Source organism: Rhinoraja longicauda, chromosome 28 (assembly GCF_053455715.1).
Source record: "Rhinoraja longicauda isolate Sanriku21f chromosome 28, sRhiLon1.1, whole genome shotgun sequence".
Lineage (NCBI taxonomy): Eukaryota > Metazoa > Chordata > Chondrichthyes > Rajiformes > Arhynchobatidae > Rhinoraja > Rhinoraja longicauda.
The window spans coordinates 20,640,234-20,665,232 of NC_135980.1; the positions used below are offsets into that span (position 1 = coordinate 20,640,234).

Consider the following 24,999-nt stretch of genomic DNA (forward strand, 5'->3'; position numbering starts at 1 on the left):
CTGGAAAACGGATTTCCAGCTTCAAGAACAGCTTCTTCCCAGCAACCATCAGGCTATTGAACACTATCCAATATTAACCACAACCCTACCTCAGAAACTACAACCTACAAAGGACTTTGCTTTGGTTGCACTATGAACATTAGTTTTACACCAGATAAGTTTTTTTTTAGATTTAGATTTAGAAATACAGCGCGGAAACAGGCCCTTCGGCCCACCGAGTCCGCGCCGCCCAGCGATCCCCGCACATTAACACTATCCTTACCCACACTAGGGACAATTTTTACATTTTACCCAGTCAATTAACCTACATACCTGTCTTTTGGATAGTCTGGTGTTCAAGTATTACTGATGATTAAATTGTTATATTATGATTGTACACATTTATGCCTATATATTATTGTGTTAATGGGGCTGTAAAGCTGCCCTAGGCAAGAATTTCATTGTCTGTACATATAACAATTAAGCACTCTAGGTATCAAAAAGTACCAAGTCCTTACACACACAATGAAGTTGGCTATAAAATGGGCTATTTTACCCGTGATAAGGTTCTTGATTAATTGGGCTTCATCTTCTTTTCTGCATTCGAACATTCCTTGGAAGCCTTTAACTTTCCTTTGGATGGAAGGCACTTCAGGTAGTATTCCGACTCTGGATGATGGGAGATATTTCAGTTTTCCTGCTTTGCAGAAGAGAATAATTGTGAGAACACTAAACTATGGACGTGGTGTCTAACAGAATGGATCGTTCAGAACAGACCTTCATAGAGCCAATGACTGACATTTAGATAAGGAACTGCAGATGCTGGTTTACAATAAAAAAAGACAAAGCGCTGGAGTAACTCAGTGGGTCAGGTGGCATCTCTGGAGAACATGGATAGATGACGTATTTGGTCATGACTCTTCTTCAGACAGATTGTAGTACGGGGAGAAAATTGGAAGCAGTGGGGGTGGGGAAAAAGCATGGCAAGTGGTAGGTGGTTACATGCAAGGGGAGTTTGGATTGTCAGATGGTTGGGGAAAGGCTGGAGATGAAAAGAGGTGAATTGAGGACAGAAGAGGCACAAAACGCGAAGCCGCAGGAAGGAATACAAATGAAAGGGAGAAATGGGTGCAACCCCGGGTGGGGAACAGGGAGAAAGGGGGAAGGTGTTTGTAGTTTATAGTGACCTAAAATTGGAGATTTGAATGTGCAAATAGTTGGGTTGTAAGTGGAATACAAGGTGCTGTTCCTCCAGTTTGTAATTAACATCGTTCATCCAGTTCTAAGATGTCCTCAATCAGCTGGGACCCATCTGGGCAGAGGGTCCTGCTGGGAGTAACAGTAGTGACCGAGGATGAGCAGGCAGGTTACTCTCTGGATATTGGAAGATCAAGCCCACAAGTCCTTCAAGTAAACACACCAGTTTCCATGGAACAGTGGCAAAAGAAATGTAGAGAGAAATGTTATGGAATATACTGTAGTATTAGTTCATAGTTACAGCTTGGAAACTTGGGCCCACCGGGTCCACACAGACCATCGATCAACCATTCACACTAGCTCCATGTTATCACATCCACTCCCAGCACACTAGAGGCAATTTTATAGAGGCTAATTAACCTACAATCCTGCACGTCTTTGGGATGTAGGAGGAAACCGGAGAAAGCTCGCGTGGTCACAGGGAGAAGGTGCTTTACTAGCTGTGCCTTCTCTATCTCTATCTCTATCTCTATCTATCTCTATCTCTATATATCTCTCTCTATATAGATATATATATATATATATATATACATACACTGTACCTAGCAACCCGAGCTGTGAATTCTGAAAAAATGAAATCGTGTCAACATGCAGCAGGTCTCATGGGCGGAACTGTTGTTAATTCTGGCCACAGCTTATTATTTTTAAACAAGACTCAGCAGCTATTTTGTGGACAGAATGAGGCTGCTGAAAATGCAGAAAGTTCAGGTGAATTGTTTGTAAAGTTTTGAAAATTAGGGTAAACCTGTTTAGCTCCCAAAACCAGAGTTTAATAATAGCCTAGCTACAAAAAATAGCAGGTTGGTATATAGCAATTACATTTGGAAACAGGTTAACATATCTACAAATACATAATTCTATATTGCAATTTTTGTAATGTAAAATAAGCCTGCTTGGTATTGCCCTCTAGGGTCTGAAGAAGAATCCTGACCGAAACATCACCCATACACATTCTTCAGAGCTGCTGCCTGAACTGCTGAGTTACTCCAGCATCCTGTAAACCAGCATCTGCAGTTCCTTGTTCCCGGAATCTGCTGTTGTGATACTATCTTGAAAAAGTGCCAGATTAAATCCAGTTACTAAATCAGTTCAGGGAAAGTGATTCTTAATTCCTGGACTTAAGGTGGCACAGTGGTAGAGTTGCTGCCTCACAGCGCCAGAGATCAGAGTACGATCCCCACTATGGGTGCTATTTGTACAGAGTTTGTACGTTCTCCTCATGACCACATGGGCTTTCTGGTTAATTGGCTTCTGTAAATTGCCTCTAGTGTGTAGGATGTAAAATGGGGATGGAACTAGTGTATGGGTGATAGTTAGTCGGCACAGACTCGGTAGGAGAATGGCCAGCTTTCACACATTATCTCTAAACTAATAAATCAGGATCCAGTGAAGAAAACCTTCATATATTAAAACTCCCCTACAATGATGGGTTAAAATAGACTCTACTGCAAAGATCTTATCTGCAAATCAAATATGAAGTCACAAGATGAATATACTTGACTCCTCCATGGATTTCAGCTGTTTGTTCAGCTTCTGTACAGTTCTGTTCAGTTTGTCCATCTGCTCCAGTAAATCCTAAAGAAAATAATAGCTCAAATTATCAGGAGACCAAATTCAAACCTCTGACCACATAAGTGATTTGTTGCATTAAATCAGCAAGGAATTTTAACAAGCAAAGGCAAATGAAAATATTGCGAATATTGCAATCGGATGAACTGTGGTCATGCATGCCAAGTTACTGCATTACTCCTCACCATCACAGAAAGCTGATTAGTTACAAGAGGTCGTTGAATACCAAGTGCTCATTCAATTGAAAGTAGACCGATAGTGTCTCAGAAAGATGAAATGCACAAAGAGTCCTGGTCAGTTTTAGCAAATGGAACACTATGGAGATAATTACGTTAGAACAACTGTTTCAAGTAGTTCAGGAAGGACAGATTCAGCCCAACTAACTACCACCTTTTCTGTTGATATGCCCAGATTACCAAAAAGCCTTCAATCAAATCGCATCCTAAAGGGCGGTAGATGAGTTAGACATCTAGTTGGACATGGATTTCCTTGTGGGTGCCACAAGGCATTAGTTAATGCACAGAGAACAGCTGGAACAGGGTGAATGATCGACACCCAACTGGGACAACGTACATGGACGTGCTCTTCAAAGTTTGACAGGGTTGCAATCAGTGCATGAATAATCTGGATTTTGGGAATAAAAACAAGTATTTAAACATCTACTTGCTTTGGCAGGGACTTGGAACAGTCATAGGAGTGGAAGGAATGTACTAATTTGCTGTAATATTTGATTGGTCCATCGATAGGGCGGTACAGCAGTAGAATTGCTGCCTCACAACACCAGAGACCCGGGTTGGATCCTGACTACGGGTGGTTGTCTGGATGGAGTTTGTACATTCTCCCCGTGACCCATGTGGGTTTTCTCCGGGATCTCTGGTTTCCACCCACACTCCAAAGATGGACAGGTTTGTAGGTTCATTGGCACGGTATAATTGTAAATTGTCCTTAGTGTTTGTAGGATAGTGCTGGTGTACTGGGATTGCTGGTTGGTGCGGACTCAGTGGGCCCAAGGGCCTGTTTCCACGCTGTATCTCTAAACTATACTAAGAAAGAGTCATAGAGTCAGAGTCATGCAGCACAGAAACAGGCTCTTCAACCCAACACATCCGTGCTGATGAAGATGCCCCTTATAAGCTAATCCCATTTGCCCACATATATCCCTCTAAACCTCTTGTCCATAAATTTGAGGGGTTGCACATTGGAGGGGTGCAAGGCAAGGGGAACACCGGACTTGGTGGAACCCCAAGGTGCATTGATATATAAAGGGATCTTGGGGTGCAAGCACACAGCTCCCCGAAGAGTCGGGGGATGGAATGGAGACGTGGAAAATAACAAACAGGAATTTTCTCGCTGGCACAGGATCAGTGGGATGAATTCCATCCTCCTCAAAAATCTATGATTCTGACTCAGGCAGGACAAACCACAGGCAAATAAATAAATCAGAGTTACACAAGTCGTTAAGTGAGTCACTGAAACGACTGCATTCTGCGAAAAACAAACTTGCTGATTCATTTCATAAATTTACTCTGCTCCTATTGAATGCAGCAAACAGAAGGGCCTTGCTAGATCACAGCACCGTGGGTGGAATAGTGTTCACACCATGGCTGCTGGAGGCAAGACTACAAGTGGCGATGTCATTCAGAAGCCCACTGACTTGGAATCAGGGGTCAGAACAGCACAAAGCCAATAGCTGCTGACTGTCCACATTATTAAAACAATAAGCAGCAGCTTCTTCCAGAAACATGCCACTGGCCTTTTGTATTTGTTGTCACTGAAGAGCAGAACACCGATGCAGCCGGGGTTAGATGGCATTAGTCACAAGGAGAGGTTGTACAATCTTGGATGGTTTACTCTGGAACTATAGAGGCCGAGAGGAGACCTGACAGAAGTACATCAAAATGATGAGGGGGATAGATAGGGTAGACATTCAGAACCTTTCTCCTAGGGTGGAAATATCAAAAGGCTAGTGGACACAGCTTTAAGGGGGGGTGGGGGGAAACAACTTAAGGAATGCATTTAAAAACTACAAGGAGAGTAGCCGGAATAAGCTGACAGAGCTGGTGGCAGAGGCAGATGTAATTGAGGCTTTTACAAGGCTTGTGGATAGGCACATGGATATGCAGGGAATGAAGGGATATGGATCAAGTGCAGGCAGACAAGATCAATTTAACTTAGCATCATGTTCAGCATAGACATTGTGGGCCAAAGGGTTTGTCCCTGTGCTGTATTAATCTATATTCTATGTCCCACTCAAATTTCTCCCCACAATTGTATCAAACTTTGAAGGGCAGTTTCAAGACATTGGCCCAAGGATAAGATGAAGACTTCATTGTTAACGTGCGCTGTAGTTTACCGCTTGTCGTCATCAAACATAGACAAGGTGGTTATGGAGCAGATCTATGAGGAGGTGGTAGACTCGGGTTCAAGTACAGTTTGATGGTGATCCAAGTAAGCATCAAGTGGAAGAAACAGTCGTGGGTTACCAAGGAAGAAGTCCGACCCATGCAAGAAAATGACCTTTATGAATAAAGAAAAGGGTTGGAATAACTGCAATGCTGGACATTCACAAATGTTGGAGGACCAACACTCTGGTCTGAGAATTATATTTACAACATTGAGTCTGACACTCTGCCTACCTGGGGCAGGTAGAGGAAGCAGTGGTACAAAGGCCAATGTACCATCTCCTGCCCAGCAGATGCAGTGTCTTTGGTCCATGCATCACCTACCTCCAGGGAGGAAGGAAGGATATCATAGGGAAAATAAAATAAACAACTGGGTCCATTCCCTCCACAGCAGCTGCCCGACACACCGAGTTACTCCAGCACAGGCAGGGTGGCACAGTTGCACAGCGGTAGAGTTGCTGCCTGACAGCACCAGAGACCTGGGTTTGATCCTGACTACGGGGGCTGCCAGTACAGAGTGCGCACATTCACCGCGACCGTGTGGGTTTTCTCTGGCTGCTCCGGTTTCCTCCCCCATTTCAAAGACGTGCAGGTTTGTGGTTAATTGGCTACTGCAAATTGTCCCTAGTGTGTCGGATGGAACGAGTGCACAGGGAACGTTAGTCCGTGCAGGGCCCTTCTCTTAACTAGACACTGGCGTTTTGCTCAAAGGCTTCTGTAGTTCCTCGTCTCCAATAAACAGAGATTGATTAGGCTGGGGCTGTAGAGAGCATCCTATCCGGCAACATTACAGTCTGGTTTGGGAACAGCTCTGCCCAGGACAGGATGGCCCTGCAGAGAGTAGTGCGTTCGGCAGAACGCACCATAGGAACTACACTCGTCCCCCTGCAGGACCTATACATCAGGAGGTGCAGATCCAGAGCAAGCAAGATCATGAGGGACCCCTGCCACCCCAGTAACGGACTGTTCCAGATGCTACGATCAGGCAAACGCCTCCGCTGTCACGCTGCGAAAACGGAGAGGATGAGACGGAGCTTCTTCCCACAGGCCATCAGGACTGTCAACTTTTATAACCCCAGAGACTAAATTTTTGTCGACACTAATAGTAACTTATTAACTTATTTATATGCTGTAACTGTAATTCTTTTTTGTGCACAACCCGCAGGCATTGCCACTTTCATTTCACTGCACATCGTGTATGTGTATGTGACAAATAAATTTGACTTGACTTGACTTGATTGGGACAATGGGGAAGAATACAGAGAAGAGATGGATGACTGGAAGTAATCGTGTGGGAACACGCCACAGCGCAATAGTCACAAGGAGGGCAATAATTTCAACTGTTTAAATTCTGAAGCCCAGCTCATGTTGGCCAGAAACAAAATTAAATGCAAATTTCAATATACACCGGGATCCCGATTTAAAGTCAAGTAGGGTTATTTACAAAACTAACTCTTCCCTTCGCAGGTGCAAAAAAATTGGATCGTTGAAGCCAGTCTCAGCTCCCACAAATACCCACCAATTTTGATAAGTCGTCAGGAAACATCTTTCATGTCTCACGATGACCACTATTTATTCCAATGGATAAGAAATGCTTGCCTGAGAAGCAGCTGCCACATTCTGGACAGGCCCATAGACATACAGGGAGTGGATCATGTGCAGGTAGATGAGATTAGTTGGCCTTGGCTTCATGTTCAACACAGAAGTTGTGGCCGACGGGCCCGTTTCTGTGCTGCTCTGTCCTACGATTCCTGCCCAACCCCAGGGACTGGCGCATCACTTTCACACGCATCTCATTTGGTGAAGGGGCAAAGAGATATCAGGTTCTGATATTGTCCAACATACAACCACCTCCAGAGGAAAAACGTGAATAGAAGGGAAATTGTTGCATTACCAAATTTTCACTGGCAAGTCTCCCGATTTCCTGCGGCAAACCGCCATCCAAATCCTCCACCAGTGGAGCTTCCCGTGACCGAGCAAACCAGTGGCACTGTTTCTCAAACTTCTCTCCAGACTCTCTGGCTTCACGTTGGAAAGCCTCCACTTCCCTCAGATGTCGACCCTTCTCTTCCTGTAACTGGTCCAGGAGAATTCTGAGCAGGGAGAGAGAATGGAAGCACAACATTAGCTGTGGAATTGCCATCTTTCAGAGATACAGCATGGAAACAGGCCCTCCAGCCCACCGAGTCCACACTGACCAGCGATCTCCCCACACACTTGCACTATCCTACACACTAGGGACAATTTGCAGAAGCTATTTAACCTACAAATCTGCATGTCTCGAGTGCGAGAGGAAACCGGAGGAGATAGTTGAGGCACGGACTATCACGACGTTTAGGAAACATTTAGACAGGCACATGGATAGGATAGGTTTAGTGGGATATGGGTCAAACGCAAGCAGGTGGGACTAGTGTAGATGGGGCATGTTGGTCAGTGTGGGAGAGTTGGGCCGAAGGGACTGTTTCCACACTGACTCTCTAAAACCCACGTGGTCACAGGGAGAACGTACAAACTCCATACAGACACCCGTAGTCAGGATCAAACCCAGGTCTCTATTGTTGTGCCACTGTACCGCCTACTGATCAAGATAACCTGACTCGCTCCAAGGGTTTTGAAGGAGGGGAGAGAAGGTGACAGATACAAGTGGTAAAACAAAACTAGGATGCAAGTTAAAAACTAGAAGGCAAGCACAGGTTATTGATTATGGATGATCAGCCATGATCACAATGAATGGCTCGAAGGGTCGAATGGCCTCCCCCTGCACCTATTTTCTATGTTTCCATGATGTACGCCACCCGAGGAAAGGTACCAGCCAGTGTCATCATTTGGGAACAGTTAGGTTTCATAACAGTGGACAGCAAAAGTGCGAGAAAAGTTATTTTTAAAATTAAGAAGCGTCACATCTCAGAAGAACAACCCTGCCTATTTACTTTCTTAGAACATAGGACAGTACAGCACAGGAACAGGCTCCTTGGCCCACAATGTCTGTGCCAAACATGCCATAGTTCATATCCCTTTTAGTTTTAATTTGAGGAACCCAGCACGAGAGCCGGCCCTTCAGCCCACCCAACCATCCATCAGCCACTCATACTAGCTCCACGTTATCCTACTTTTACATCCACTCCTTGCACACTAGGAGCAATTTACAGAGGCCGATTAACAAAAAAATCTGCACGTCTTTGGGATGTGGGAGGAAACCGGAGCACCCGGAGGAAAGCAATGCAGTCACAGGGAGAAAATACAAATCCACACAGACCGTACCGGAAGTCAGGACTGAACCTGGGTCTCTGGCACTGCAAGGCAGTGGCTCGACCAGCAGCGCCACCATGCAATGTACAATTGTAGTTTAGGATTTAGGCAGGATTGCATATTGTGTGTATGTAACTGCCAGATCACTGGTTAAGGCTGTGAAACACATTGTGCTTGGACTGTATACTGCAAAGAGAAAGGAAACCTATGCCTCGAATCTGATCAGAACTGAAACCTAGGCTCCAAACTGGTGACAAGGCAGTTTAGGAAGCATCTAACGACTGCCTCGAAGGTATTTATTTCACAAAATGCTGGAGTAACTCAGCAGGTCAGCCAGCATCTCAGGAGAGAAGGAATGGGTGACGTTTCGGGTCGAGACCCTTCTTCAGACTGATGTCAGGGGGGGCAGGACAAAGGAAGGATATAGGTGGAGACAGGAAGACAGTGGGAGATCTGGGAAGGGGGGGGGGGGAAGAGAGGAACAGAGGAACTATCTAAAGTTGGAGAAGTCAATGTTCATACCACTGGGCTGCAAGCTGCCCAGGCAAAACACGAGGTGCTGTTCCTCCAATTTCCGGTGGGCCTCACTATGGCACTGGAGGAGGCCCATGACAGAAAGGTCAGACTGGGAATGGGGGGGCCTGACCTGCTGAGTTACTCCAGCATTTTGTGAATAAATACCTTCGATTTGTACCAGCATCTGCAGTTATTTTCTTACTCTAACGACTGCCTGATCAGTCTAATAATGTCCCTTCCCCTCCACTCCTCCTCCTTTACAAGCAGTGGACGGTAGCGTTTCCTGTCAGAAAGTAACTCCTTCCCATAGAGCATAGGGGAAATTGTAGGGACCACACTGAGGCGACCTTCATCAGGAACAAGTGCCTTTAAAAACACCAGAACATTCCTGGAAATAAAAGCGCTGAGCTCTCAGGCGTGCATCGAGTACAATGCTCGTGTAAATCACAACAGGAGCCTGAGCTTTCTTGTGACGAACAAGGCTTATTTATGGCAACTGGAACAGATGGTGTTGGCAGTTGCACTGTAAAGCATCTACAAGAAGCTTGGTAATACAAATCGCATTGCATCAGATTAACAAACTGCAGAAGGAGCATGTAAAAAAGGAAATTGGATGCATATAATTCACACTAAAAGAACAAACAATACCTCAAAGCAACGATTGCCAAACACTTGCGAGCCTAATGAAACGGTGTATGCACCTTACGCAAACTTGTTCAGCCAACCTTGCATTTCCAAATAGCTGCTTGCTTGAAAGATACCGCATGGAAATGGGACTTTCGGCTCACTGAAGACAGACACAAAAGGCTGAAGTATCTCAGCGGTTCAGGAAGCACCTCCAGAGATGCTGCCTGTCCCGCTGAGTTACTCTGGCCTTTGTCTGTCTTCGGTTTAAACCAGCATACGCGGTTTCCATACACTTTCAGCCCACCAAGTCCACGCTGACCATCATTCACCCGTATACACTAGTTCTACGTTATCCCACTTTCTCATCCACTAGGGGCAGCGTTAACTTGCAAACCTGGGATGCGAGAGGGAAAAGGAGTACCCAGAAGAAACCCAGGTAGTCTCAAGGATGAACCCCATCCATGGGAAAGGACTACACGAGTTGTTTGTGCAGCAAGCATCGTGCACACCCTGCTGCCGTCAGTCACGCACAAGTTAAATTCTATGATTTTAATCATCAGCATTTCTCTATGGTCTGCAGAATCCAAACTGGAGGGAGAGTTGTATCCTTCTAACCAAACAGAAGCCTCAGAGCAAAACACAATGTCCCTGGCAATGATCCAGAATGCTTCAAGCACATTCCAGCTTGAAGAAGCTCAAAGTGAAAGATAGAAACACAGAAAATAGGTGCAGGAGTAGGCCATTCAGCCCTTCGAGCCAGCACCTCCATTCAATATGATCATGGCTGATCATCTAAAATCAGTACCCCGTTCCTGTATTCTCCCCATATCCCTTGATTCTAAGAGCTAAATCTAACTCTCCCTTGAAAACATCCTGTTCTCCCTGTGACCGCGTGGGTTTCCTCCTGGGTGCTCTGCCTTTGTCCCACACTCCAAAGACGTACAGGTTTGTAGGTTATTTGGCTTTGGTGAAATTGTTCATTGTTCCTGGACTGCAAGATAGTGCTAGTACTAGTACACGTGGTGATCGTTGTTTGGCGCGACTCAAAGTCTAAAGTACCCTGTGGCTACACTGCTCACACCAGCACAGCCAATGGCAGCACTCTCCGGCAGTCTGTCCATACTGAGCTTTGAGCAATTCAATGTTGGGGGGTCAATTTCCACACTGTATCTCTAAAGTCCAAATTCTACCATTTTAGAAAGAAAATTCCCCAAAAGTTGTACTTTTTTCCCATTACAGATTTATTGTACACAATCTCTTTCGCCAGTTAATGTATTCTATTTAATCAACTGCCTGGAAACCAGAGAGTGTGGGTGGGTGAGTGGGTGATGCATTCACACCATCAGCAAGTGAAAATCAGCAGGCAGGAAAGCAACCTCTGGTTCCCCATTTCCTCACAAATCTGACTACTGAGCAGAAATGGTCTAGAAATATTTAGAGAAAAAGGCAGTTTACTCAGGGTCGAAGGAATAATTTAAATCTAAATACACTAATCAGAATAGATCTTAAAAATTGTAAATTAGTGTAAATTGTAATCATTGTCAAATCAAATACAGAAACTGGGAAATGCCGACTGAATTAAGCATAGGACAAAAATAGGGAAATATATTATCAATGAACGTCAAATTCTGCAGTCATTTGTTCAGCAGTTGACTGGAGATATTAAGGGTGGCACAACATTTAGAGCTGCTGCCTCAGCACCAGAGACCAGAGTTTGATCCCAACCTCGGGTGCTGTCGGTGTGGAGTTTGCCTGTTCTCCCTGTGACTGCGTGGGTTTTCTCCCTCATCCCAAAGGCGTGCAGGTTTGTAGGTTAATTGGTTTCTATAAATTGTCCTTAATGTGTAGAAGTGGATGAGAAAAAATGGGAAAACATAACCAGTGCGAACGGGTGACCGGTGGCCAAAGGGTCAGTTTCCCCACAGTATCTTTCAACTAAAGGGATACAGTGGCAGAACGTATGTATCTTCAGCACTGACAGCACCTTCATATTTTATGAATTTCTAGTAGGTTTGCCTTTGAAATGCATTTTACTTTGATCAACCTCAACTCTGGTACAAACTTAACCTGCCACAATTTCCTTGCTGCCCCACCCAGGTGAAAATTAGCACCAACCACCTCAACTGCTGTGGACTGCTTTGCTTCGAAGAGCATCGCAAATATGGTTTAGATTTAGACTTAGAGATACAACGCGGAAACAGGCCCTTCGGCACACCGGGTCCGCGCCGCCCAGCGATCCCCGCACATTAACACTATCCTACACACACTAGGGACAATTAAAAAAAAAAACATTTGCCCAGCCAATTAACCTACAGACCTGTACGTCTTTGGAGTGGGGGAGGAAACCGAAGATCTCGGAGAAAACCTACGCAGATCACGGGGAGAACGTACAAACTCCGTACAGACGGCGCCCGTAGTCAGGATCGAACCCGAGTCTCCGGCGCTGCATTCGCTGTAAGGCAGCAACTCTACCGCTGTGCTACCGTACCGTTTAGGTTTATTAGTATCATGTGTACAGAGGTACATTGAAAAGTTTTTTTGTATGTTATCCAATCCAATCAGATAATACTATCTATATACTAAAACTCGTTTGTTTGTTCCTGAACTACAGCCAAAACGGTACACGATCGCGCGACAACTTTAGGCCCACCTTGCTCACCGTTGTCCCTTTGGTGCTAATGGAACTTTCATTGAAATCAGTGCTATATTTTTTAAGTTAGTCACATTATAAATTTTAAATCTATCTCGGTGGGAGGGGTAGGAGGTGCACCAATGCAGGAGAGGTTTGGGCCCAACGGGTCCATTTGGTCTGGTATACAAATATAATCAAACCAAATTCAATTGTGGTACATAGAGCAAAGAGGAAGATAGTGTGCAGAATACCCGCTCTCAGCATTGGAGCATATCAGTCCCAAAGACCAAGTCCAAAGTCCGCAATGGGGTAGAGGTAAATTGGACAGCACCCTAGTTTATGGACGAATGTTTAGCAAATAGAAAAACCACATGGAGCTATTCCCTTCAATTTTGCTGGTTTCAGGCTCCTTGTGTAATTGCCCTGCCCACTCAGTTCATGATCTCCAAACACCAACTGCAGTGTCAGCAAAAAAAAACCCCAACAATATCCAACTATAGAACAAACCGACCACATAAAAATATGAATGCAGCTCGAGAAGTTCTAGTTTACTTACTTGTTGGCCACACGGACAGCATCGTACGCACATCGCAAATCATCCGCCGACATTTTAGTTCCATCTTTAGGTAATACAGATACGTCCACCATAGAAGACTACAAGTGGGAAATATCCCATTAATTACAGAACTTGTAGACAACTCATTCTCATTCAACAACAGTTCTAACTGATTTCCCCAAACACAAGAAAATTAGGTTTTCTGGAGTTGTACAACTGTTAAACACAGAGCGAACACATTATGCCATCATTGTTCTGGACTATCTTGGGCTCTCCCCATCAAGTCTACTCTGCCATTCAATCAAGGCTGATCTAGGTCTCCCTCCTAACTCCATTCTCCAGCCTTCTCCCCATAACCTCTGACACCTGTACTAATCAAGAATTTACCTATCTCGGTCTTAAATATATCCACTGACTTTTCCTCCACAGCCTTCTGTGGCAAAGAATTTCACAGATTCACCACCCTCTGACTAAAGAAATGAGGCTATGACCTCTAGTCCCAGACACTATCATTAGTGGAATCATCCTCTCCACATCCACTCTATCCAAGCCTTTCACTATTCCATACGTTTCAATGAGGTTCCCCCTCATTCTTCTAAACTCCAGCGAGTACAGGCCCAGTGCTGTCAAGCGCTCATCATCGTTAACCTACGGGGTCGGGGAAATGGTGTAGGGCGGTTTGTGCGATGGCCTGGGCAGTGTTCACAACTCTCTGCGTTTTCCGTCTTTCCAGCCTTGGGCAGAAGAATTGCCATGCAAAGCAGTGATGCATCTCAATAGGATGCACTCTACGATGCATCTGGAGAAATTGCAAAGAGTCATTGGAGACATGTTGAATTTCCTTAGCTAAGATTCTAAGACTCCAATGGGTACAAAGGTGTCATGCTCTGGACCCACTGGTTCTACACTTATCATCTTTGTACCTCTGCGAGCTAGCAGACTAATGTCAGCAGAGCAACTAATGCAATAAGGCCAATGGCCTTCATGTAAATAGTCTTTCCCTTTGCGATTTTACAAGCCGTCAATGTTTGCAGTTAACAATGGTTAAGCATGTTGTGTTATTCAAGCATACCAAAGTACAATGAACTCAGAAGTTTGCCCAAGGTGACATAAATATGCAACTATCTTCAGTCATAGAGCTCAAATAAGCCCAACTCGTCCATGCCAATCAAGCTGCTCCCATCCAAGCTAGTCCCTTTTGCCCACATCCTTCTGAACCTTTCCTGTCCATGTACGTGTCAAATGCCTTTCAGATATTGTTGTACCTGCCTTCACTACCTCCTCTGGCCACTGATTCCATATATGCACCACCCTCTGTGGGGGAAAATGTTGTCTCTCAGGATCCTATTAATTTTTTCCTCTCTCACCTCAATGCCCACAGTTCAAAAGTTGTACATCTCATCAGTATTCAGGAATTGTCAAAGCCTCTTCCTCAAGAAAAAGTAAAGTGATGAGTCAGACTCTCAAATATTCTCTACAGGATAAATACTGAAATTCTTCCCGATGGCAATAGCTGGATTTGGAATTTAATTGCAGAGAAAGTTACTTTGTATAGAATCTAAACTTTGCTGGCAAGGTCAGCATCTATTACTACCCACGCTGGCCCTTAGACTAGAATGTCAGAGACATGATCAGCAAGTTTGCAGATGACAGGAAAGTAGGTTTTACCGTTGACTGAAGAGAGGTATCAAAAATTACAACAGGATCTTGAACAGTTGGGCAAATAGGGTGAGGAATGGCTAATGGAGTTTAATGCAGTTAAGTGTGAGGTATGGGGTAGTCAAACCAGGGCAGGACCTTCTGTGAATGCAGTGCTCTGGGGAGTGTTGTAGATTAGAGGGATCTAGAAGTATAGGTGCACAAATAGGTCACACGTAGACAGCGTGGTTAAAAAAGGCTTTTGGTACATTGGCCTTTATCAGTCTGGGTAAATAAGTGCAGAAGTAGGCGCATTGTGTCACAGCTCTATAAGACATTGGCAAGGCCACATTTGGTGTTCAGTTTAGTCACCTGCTGTAGGAAGGATGTTGTTAAAATGGAAAGAGCTCAGAGGAGATTTACGAGGATGTTGCCAGGACTTGAGGGACCGACTAAAAGGGAGAGAGTGGGCAAGCGAGGACTTTATTCTGTATCTGGCTGCATATATTCTACATTCCTTCATTCCCTACGCATCCATATATCAACCCAAAGTCACTCAAATGCCTCTATCGAGTCTGCCTCAATCGCCATCCCCAGGAGCACATTCTAGGCACTCACCACCCAAAAAGTTGCCCCACACATCTCCTTTAAACTTTGCCCCTCACACCTTAAAGCTACGCCGTCTAGAATGTGATTGTTTCCATCCTGGGAGAAGGTTCTGCCTGTCCACACATCCATTTTATATACTTCCATCAGGTCTCCTGTACCCGTCCAATAGTGTCAGCCTTAACTACCTTCTAGGCTGCTCATCCCATATACTCACCGCCTTCTGAAAAAGGTGCCCCTCAGATTCCTGTTAAATCTTTCCCCTTAAACCCATGTCTGCTGGTTCTTGATTTCCCTATTCTGGGTAAAAGACAGTGCATCTAGTCTATTACCCTCATGATCTTATACACCTCCACAAGATCATCGCTCCACCTCTACAACGCAAACCTTCCACCATCACCCACTGCTTCCTTCCACGAAGCCGATTTCTAATCCAGTCAGCTGGACCTCTTGATCCCATGCAATCTAACCTTCCAGAGCAGCCTACCATGTGGAACCTTATCAAATGCCTTGTTGAACTCCATAGGGACAATGTGCACAGCTCTGCCTTTGTCGACCTTTTCATTAAATTTTCAAATAACTCAGATTCGGGGGAGACACGATCTCCCATTTACGAAACCATGCTGAGATGCACACATCTCATCCCTCAGAATACTCTCCAGTGACCTGCCTACCACAGATGTTGGGCTCACTGGTCTATAGTTCCTTGCAGCCCTTAAATAGAGGCACAACATTAGTCACCCTCCAGTCTTCAACACCTCACTCGCATCTAATGATGATGATTCATATATTTCAGCCAGGGCACCGGCAATTTATTCTCTACCTTTCTGCAGTGTGCTCGGATATATCTGAAAAGGCTCGGGAGATTCGTCTACCCTTCATGTGCCTTAGGACATTCAGCACTTCCTCGGCCATTAATTACTGACCGTCCTCGAGACACTTCCAAGACACTATCCCAAATTTACCCAGTCTTTATCCGCAGTAAAAACAGGAGAAATACCTATTGAGGACCTTGCCTATCTCCTGTGACTCTACACAGATGACCGCATTAGTTTCTGAGGGACCCTATTCCTCTAGTTACCCTCTTTTCCTGAATGTATTTATAAAATCTCTGGATTTTCTGTAATATTATCTGCCAGAGCTACCCTTGACTTCCTTAAGTATGCAATTCTTAATATACAAAAACAATTGTAGAAGTCAAAGTAACTCACAAGGCACCCACCTAAGATGAATTACTAATTGGGTAGAGGCCAATTACCTTATTTATCATTGCCTCAATCTTCTTCTCTGCTGTCAGGAGTTGAGATTGAAGCCAAATCTGTTGCTCTTTAAGAATTTCCACTTCTTCAGTGGCTGCTGCAAGTTGGTTGAGTAAATGACAGCTGGCACTGTTTTGTTCACTGGAACAATTTGGAGAATTGCTGACATTTCTTTGCTGGTCGAGTTCTTCCTTTAGTATCTTGTTCACATTTTCAGGCTCTTGATACTAGCAAAAATAGTAAGATATCAGTGCGTTAGCATATTTACTCTCCACTAAAGATTTAAAACCAGAATTTATTTTAGTTTATTTCAACAAATGTCAGTTGTCAAGGGGATTCTACTTAGGCTTTCATTGCTGAGAGGAGGTACATTTTAAAACAGTGACAGGTTATATGCATTCATTCATCCCCTCCAGAAGGCATTTGAAAGTGCCATTGAGCATGCAGTAATGGTTGAGTATTCTGCCATGGACTAAAGATTCAAATACAACAGACCAGCACAGGAACAGGCACTTCTGCCCGCAATGTCTGTTCCGAACATGATGCTACATTAAACTAATCTTTGCTGCACAAGATCCATATCCCTCCATTAACCTGCCTATGTGCTTATCTAAAAGCCTCAGATATCACAACCTTATCTGCTTCTTCCACCACCACTGGCAGCATATTGTAGATGGGCTGAAGGGACAGTTTCCACACTAGATCTCTAAACTGAATAATTTCTATTAATTAAACCATGCTACAGGGAAATAACATTTATTTTTCGTGCCTTGAATTAATTTGATCCACGAGTTAAAAAAAACATATTAGTACAGAATGCCAAATTTCAGCAAGAAAGTACAGAAATTATGGTGCAAAGAGAGAATTACAGTCCTGTGCAGGGAAAGGCTGAGAGTGGCCAAGGTTTCTGCTCTTCTCTCGAAATGGCAGGGCTAAAAATAAACGCATGGTTGCTGGGAACGTGCTGCTGTGCCAGATGTTTCTTAGATGAACATCGCCCTACTTCCAGGTGTCAAAATGCTGAATCTGCTTTGAGACACTGGATTCAGAACACAGGGAACCAGAGGACAGAAAATCCATTGATGTTAGCACTGGAAGACAAGATCAATTTCTGTGGAAGCAAAAGCTGTCCAACAGACATTTTGGTGCACGACGATGCTGAGAACTATATTCTGCACACTGTATCTTTCCCATTATTCTATTGACCAAGTTTGGATTGATTGTATCCATGTGTATTACTGCCTAATTTAATTGGATAACATGCGGGAAAAAAACTTGATACAATGAATTGCAGGTGCTGGATTACAGGGGAAAAAAGGACAAAGTGCTGGAGTAACTCAGCGGGTCAGGCAGCATCTCTGGAGAACAGAGTAGGTGATGTTCTGGGTCAGGACCCTTCTTCAGACTGTTAAGAGCTCAGATCCAAAACATCACTTATCCATGTTGTCCATAGTTTATGCCTGACCTGCTGAGGTACTCCAGCATTTTGTCTCCTTTAAAAGAAAACTGTACCTCTGCACGTGTGCCAATAAAATTAAACCCAAGTTGACTGATCTCTCACTAATGCAAAGGCAAAGTAATCAAACAGCCGATTCCTGTTGTATTTTCACTGGACAGAAAGCCAGTTGAGTCACCTATTCTGCTGGTGAAGGCATCGATCCAGCACCACTCACTGAGGGCAGTGTCACAGCTGCCAGATGCTGGAGAGCTCAGAAACAACCATCCAGCTGTGATTCTGGCTCAAGATTTTTTTTGGCTCTCCATTAACCATCCTTATTGTTGGGAACATCCCACGGCCATCACTCTCAACTCAGGACACAAATAAAGTAGCAGCAACTGCATCAACCAATTTGGTCTTGCCCCATCCCCGGTACTCTCCTTGTCCTACCCATACCCCCCCCCCCCCCCCCCCCAACAATCTCTCAGCAATACTAATCTTGTTTTCATTCATCAGTAAAACAGTGCTGGAGGAACCCAATGGGTCAGGCAGCATCTGTGGAAGGGATGGGCAGACAACGTTTCAATTTTGGACCCCTCTTCAGACTCTTATCCAGTTCTATCACAGGTCTTGGACCAGAAATGTCAACGGTGCTTCTCTTTCCGCAGATGCTGTCTGACCTATTGAGTGTCTCCAACATCTTCTGTTTTTATCCCTGCTGGGACATGCCACTCACTAATCACATCCCAGAGATCGAGGGACCAACATCTAGCACTGTGGTGCTGAATTTTGATGACTGGTGGGCTTTTAAGACAGCACTGGAGAAGCTCAGTCCTCAATGTTCAACAGCTAGCAAAGGACTTCCCACAGCTTTGCTGGCTGTCAAAGCAGCCAGTCTTCTAAATATCTAGCATTCAGAAACACGTGAACAATTTGTAAACTTTTAAATTAGAACATAAAATTGGCTAAACAGACTGAAAGTTCCACACCATTGCAAGCCAAAATGCAATTAAACGTTCTGATTTATCTCCCCCAAAAATGTAACATTCCTGAGCAACTGCTTAGGTTGACGGAATTGGCCTCCTTTTCGTGAAGGGAGGCACTTTACAGTCCTTCACATAAATCTGTGTTGGACACAGCCCGGTCCATCACATGTAGTGACATCCCCACCATCAAAAGGATCTATAGGAGGCACTGCCTCAAAAAGGCAGTGACTCACACCACCCTGGCCACGCTCTCATATCACTCGTACCATTCAGAAGGTGGTACACAAGTCTGAAAATAGTGACCACCAGGTTCAAGAACAGCTTCCCAACAACCATCAGGCCCTTGAACACAACAAAATACTAACTAAACTATGAACTATCTTTGATGCATTAAGGACTTCAGTTCATTTTGCACTAGTATTAGGGCCATTGATTTGCTTACTCAACATTACTTGTGTGTAAGAAGATAACTGCAGATGCTGGTACAAATCGAAGGTTTTAATTCACAAAATGTTGGAGTAACTCAGCAGGTCAGGCAGCATCTCAGGAGAGAAGGAATGGGTGACGTTTCGGGTCGAGACCCTTCTTCATTACTTATGTATATTGTTTTTACAGGCCAGTTACATTGCCTCAAATAAGAGTTTTGTTCCATCATCAGTTCATTGACAATTAAACTCTTAATTAATTAAACCAACAGAATTATATATCCTTTGTCAGGATGTATAACAATGCACTGAAATAGCTTCAGAATATTTCCAGTTCGCAGACCAAAACTGAAGTAGAATTACCTTCATGAAGGACATCTCATCCTTCAGGTTGTCGTATCTCTGTTCGAGGCGGGAGAATTCTTTCATCAGACTCTGATAGTGAAACCGCTCCTGCTCAATCTCAGCCTGCAATTGACGATTCTTTGATGCCACCTTGAGGGCAACTTGGTCTTTGATGTACAAAGCAAAGCAAAAAAAAAAGTGTTCACTCTTAGAAAAGTACAGCACATGGAACAAGTCCTTCAGCCCACAATGTTCATGCTGAACATGATACAAAGTCAAAATAATCTCCTGTGCTGTAGTGTTCTGTGTTCTATGTTTATATTTAGTATGGAGGGGCTGCATTCAACAGATGCTCACCCAACCTTCAATGTAACTACCACCAGACTCTGGAAGAGCTTCTCCTGTTATCAGGTTTCTGAATGATCCTTCCATAAAGTAGGGTACCATCAGATTCACCTCTACCCCATTGTGGGCATTGGCCTTTGTCAATGGAACTGATGCATGACAATGCTAAGAAATATATTCTGCACTCTATCTTCCTCTTTGCTCAACGTATTGTACTCGAGTTTGACTTGATCGTATCTGATTTGTTTGGAAACCATGCAAAACAAAGCTCTTCATTGTACCTCAGTACACCCGACACCAATAAACCCAAACCAGTATTCTAGCAGGTGAGGAGAGACCAGTAGCAGTCACCAGGCACGCGCATGGAATTCTCATGAAAGAACCGTCAATTGTTTCTCTTAAACACAGATACTGCCCGACCTGCTGAGAGTTTCCAGCATTTTTATTTTAGTTTTCCCACATCTGCAGTCCTTTGTGTTTTGTAAAGGGTTCCAAGTTTATTCCATCTTTTGATTGACTATTCCACTACTAGGGCCATACATTAAGGGTGGCACAGCGGTAAATTTGCTGCCTTACACCAACAAACACCAGGGTTCGATCCTGATTATGGGTGCTGTCTGTACAAAGTTTGTACGTTCTCCCTATGACAGCGTTCGTTTTCTCTGGGTGCTCCGGTTTCCTCTCACCCTCCAAAGACACAGGCCAATTGGCTTCGGCAAATTGTCCCTAGTGCGAGTAGGATCGTGTTAGCGCGCGGGGATCGCTGGTCAGCGCAGACTGGGCGCCGAAGGGCCCGTTTCCACACTGTATCTCTAAACTAAAGGTGCAGACTAAATGCTGGTTAAAATGTGCATCATTGCACACAAAGAATAAACTTAAGCCTGACTGACAATTTCCAGTTTACCACTTTAACAATAAGCCACTGTTTGGTGAGGACTATAGTACTATTTGGTGCAATGCTGATTATGCAAGGTTAGCAAGAGAATACATAACTTTTACAAACAGATCACAATGAACTATGAAAAAAACCAAACCTTCAATGATCTTTGACTGCTCCAGAACCAGCTTATTAAAAGTTTCTTTTTCATCGTTTAACTGACCATTTTCCTTTTCGAGAACAACAAGGTGCTGAAAAAAACCCAAATCATGTCATACTGCAACTGAAATAAATGTAATATAAAATTTGTTTAAAAAATAATAATTGCAGAATAATTTGGACTGTCGTAACCCTACGTTGGTGATTATAGCAAATTCCAAGATATTGACCCAGCAATGATAAAAATAGTGATACGTTTCCAAGTCAGCAAGTGTGTAACATGGAAGGTGTGGTGATGGTTCCAAGTGTCCACTGAACTCTCACCTGGGAAGGCAAAAGCACAGTAAGGGCGATGGCACTTTCAAACTAACCCAGCTCATCTGCTGCTGGTCACACAATTATGATAAAGTTGTTCAACGTTGGTTCAGGGACAGTTTCTCCCCAGCTGTTATGAGGCAACTGAATCATCCGACCACAACCAGAGAGCAGTGCTGAACTACTATCTACCTCATTGGAGACCCTGGGACTATCTTTGATTGGACATTACTGGCTTTATCTTGCACTAAACGCTATTCCCTTCATCATAGTTTGTACACTGTGGATGGCGGAATTGCAATCATGTATTGTCTTTCTGCTGACTGGTTAGCACACAAAATCTTTTTGCTGCACCTCTGTGCATGTGACAATAAACTAAACTAAAACGTTGACTGTGAACATTGATGGCAATGGATAAAATGTCAAGCTATTAGCTTCAGCCTGGAATGCATTGAGCTCTGAATGTTGGAGCTTGATTCATCCAAGGGTATTCCTTCCTATGCTCAGCTGTGCCTTGGCCTTGCTAAACTACCTCCAAACAGTGAATGGTGTGGAAATGGAGTCACATGTAGAACAGATAAAAAGGTGAGCACTACCATTTACAATGGATGTTGTAGCACCAGTTAGATTTTTTTGCAATATTAATTTTTAAACTTTTCTTCCCAACATACCCTGGTAGCTTGTGCTTTTAAACAGCTGAAATTGCACACAATACTCCGAATCAACCCAACAAGAGTCCTATAAAGCTGTAATATGACTTCCTGACCCTTATACTCAACGGACTGACTGAAGGCAAGCTTACCATATGCCCTCTTTACCACTCTATCCCATTGTGTTGCTACTTCAAAAAAATTGTCCGAATGAATCCACAGACAGTCATTACTGCATGGTGCCCAGAACAGCATTAAAGCAAACCCCATTCCATTGTGAATCTTGATTGGTTCACAGTATTTCTTGAGCTAATAGTAATCTTGTAATATTGATGGCAGTTTTGACCACATTGGCATAGCCATACAAAAGAAAGATCTGCAACCTGAAATGTCATCAGTTTTTCATTCATAGTTGCTGTCTGACCTACCGAATAGTTTCCAGCATTTTAATTTAAATATTACATAGTTTCCTCATTTAAATCAATAGTGTATTTGAACAATCTCAAATCCCCCCTGTACCCTACTAACACCATCTGCACCCCAAAATGTCCCAGTTACTCCTACTTTGTTCCATGTCAGACTTTCAATCATGGACCAGTCCCACAAGCTTTACATTTTATACACTAATCACTTGTTCGATTACCAAATCCAAATACACCACTTTGCACCATCTATTCTGCTAGTTCCACCCTCAAAAACTATTATGCTTAATCAAAACAAGATTTTCCTTTCATACATCCTTGTTGACTTTATTAAAACGTGTTAATATTTTCTAAGTGCCCCCTAACCACATCCTATATAATTGATACCTGAATTTTCTGGTGTTGAACTGGCCCATTCTTCCCAATTTTCTCTGTCCCATCTTTAAAGGATTACAATATCCACCCTCCAATCTGCAAGATCCATTCAACACTCTACTGGATTTTGCAAGAGGACATCAATGCATTCTTACCCGTCTCAATAGATTCAGTTCTTGAGAGGCTTTAATTTCTGTGTCCCTCCTGTCCTGGAGAGCTTGTTGCAGTTCCTCCTGCAGTTTTGCTGTTATCTCCTGCATTATCAAGACTTTGGTCTCTTCCTCTCGGCGATGAATGCGTTCCATTTCATTCTGAAGACGCTGCATCTCACTTTTGTGAGAAACGGCGAGGGCAGTCATCTGCTCCACCAGCGTTTTGTTCTCCTTGGTCTTACGTGAGAAATTGTACAAACAAGTTGTTGTTACATTAGCAGACTTCACACGTGGAGCATCAAAACTGTCATGCACATCAGTCACTTTGATCATTTCATTGGTGATTCAATGGAAACAACTTGCCATTTGATTACACTGTAGCAATTAAAAGAAAATGGTAAACCACAAAGGCAAGTCAACAACCAATTTAGAACCAAGGTCAAGTTGTGTAAAACCATCACTGTAAGGTTACATACAATGCCAGAGTCCATTGTTTGCATTGATATAGACCAACTAATGTACTTTGCATTGCAACACAGGACCAGGGGTTTGGGGCAGGTGATGGAATATAGAGCAAATTATTTGAGATTGCTGTCTGTCTTGTTTTCTCAATTAAGATGACATTAATATCTTTGTTGTCTACGTATTGCATAAAAGATAAACGCAAAGTTATTTAGGATGACCAGAACTTCTTGCAATACTCCAAACATGGTCTAACCAGATGCCCATAAAGTTTCCAACACAACTTGACACTTCTGACAAATGTTACCCATATTATTGCTATTTCTAAAATTAATCATTCCATTCACCAACCTTTGTTGGCATTTCATGGAACATAGAAAAATTACTGCACAGGAACAGCCCCTTTGGCCCACATTGTCTGTGCTGAACATGTCGAGCTGAATGAATCTTATTTGCCGGCACATGATCCATGTCCCTGCATATCAATGAGTCCATCTAAAAGCCACTTAAAGGTCATTACCATGTCTGTCTCTACCACCACCCCTGGCAGCACATTTCAAACATCCAAAACCCTCTAAAAAGTTGCACAGCTTATCTCCTTCAAACTTTGTCCCTTTTGCCTTATAGCTATGCCGTATCTTTAAGGTGAAAGAGGCAACATTTTGTCTTTTTCACTCTGGGAAAGACCTTATCTATGCCTCTCATTATTTTGTATATTTCTATCAGGTCTCCCCTCAGCCTCAGAAGCTCCTGAGAGAACAGTCGTATCAGCAGTTCCTTGTGTCTCCAAGTTTGTCGAACCTCCCCTTTCGCAAATGCCATCTAATCCAGGCAGAATTCTGGCAAATCTGCACCCTCTCCAAAGCCTCTGTGTTCTTCCTGTAATAGGATGACCAGAACTGCATGCAATACTCCAAACATGGTCTAACCAGATGCCTATCAAGCTGCCAACACAGGCTTAAAGCAGATTTCAAACAGACTGGCTAAAAAAGTACTGAACCATCCACATACCTTGCCACCCCACCCCACCCCATTCAATAAATGTATGAATGGGTTGACTCATGTTGCGAGACACTTACTTGCACGTTTCTCCCCCTCACCTGATCGTTCACTCTACATTGCAGCTGCAAGATCTTGTTCTCCATTCCTTTGTTCAGCTTCCTGTAGTGTTCAACTGACCGAGCTTCCACCTTCAGCTTCTTCAGTAGACGATGTGCCATCATGCGGCGGTGACAACACTGTATGTAGACCACAGCGCGCAGAGTTCTCCCATACCTCAGGGCAGCCAGCCATCCTCGGACGTACTTCTGCAAGACAATGGCCTTCTGCTCCTGCACCATCTAATTAAAAACATGTTCCCCCTCAATTGCAAAGCGGTTTATGATCCATCTTAAACACATATTTGAACACCTTCCCATCCCTCACCAACATGCTGGTGTTACGGTTATTGATTTGATACTTAAGGGCAATACCAAACAAGTCTTGAAGACATCCACAGACAGCTTTGCATTTATATAGCATCAGTCATCTCCTCAGGATGTCATAGAACAGTACAGCACAGGAACAGGCCCTTTGGCCTGCGATGTTCATGCCGATCAGGATGCCAAGTTAAACTCATCTCCTCTGCCTGCACGTGATCAATATCCCTCCATTTCCGTGTGCCTATCTAAAAGCCTCTTGAATGCCACTATCGTATCGGTCTCCACCACAACCCCTAGCAGCACATTCCTGGCACCCACCACTCCGTGTAAAAACAAA

General features: G+C 43.8%; 1 protein-coding gene across 1 annotated transcript in view; it reads right to left on the reverse strand.

Annotated features, from left to right (window-relative positions):
* The window catches only part of LOC144607205 (unconventional myosin-Va-like), a 94,982-nt gene that overhangs the window by 19,261 nt on the left and 50,722 nt on the right, over positions 1-24,999 (reverse strand). The window contains exons 21-29 of the mRNA XM_078423886.1: positions 24,342-24,581; positions 22,783-23,016; positions 20,864-20,957; positions 19,503-19,651; positions 16,290-16,517; positions 12,788-12,885; positions 7,102-7,300; positions 2,733-2,811; positions 536-679 (exon numbers count right to left, since the gene is read on the reverse strand). Of these exons, the coding sequence (XP_078280012.1) occupies positions 536-679; positions 2,733-2,811; positions 7,102-7,300; positions 12,788-12,885; positions 16,290-16,517; positions 19,503-19,651; positions 20,864-20,957; positions 22,783-23,016; positions 24,342-24,581 (1,465 nt within the window). The remainder of the gene's footprint in view (positions 1-535; positions 680-2,732; positions 2,812-7,101; positions 7,301-12,787; positions 12,886-16,289; positions 16,518-19,502; positions 19,652-20,863; positions 20,958-22,782; positions 23,017-24,341; positions 24,582-24,999) is intronic.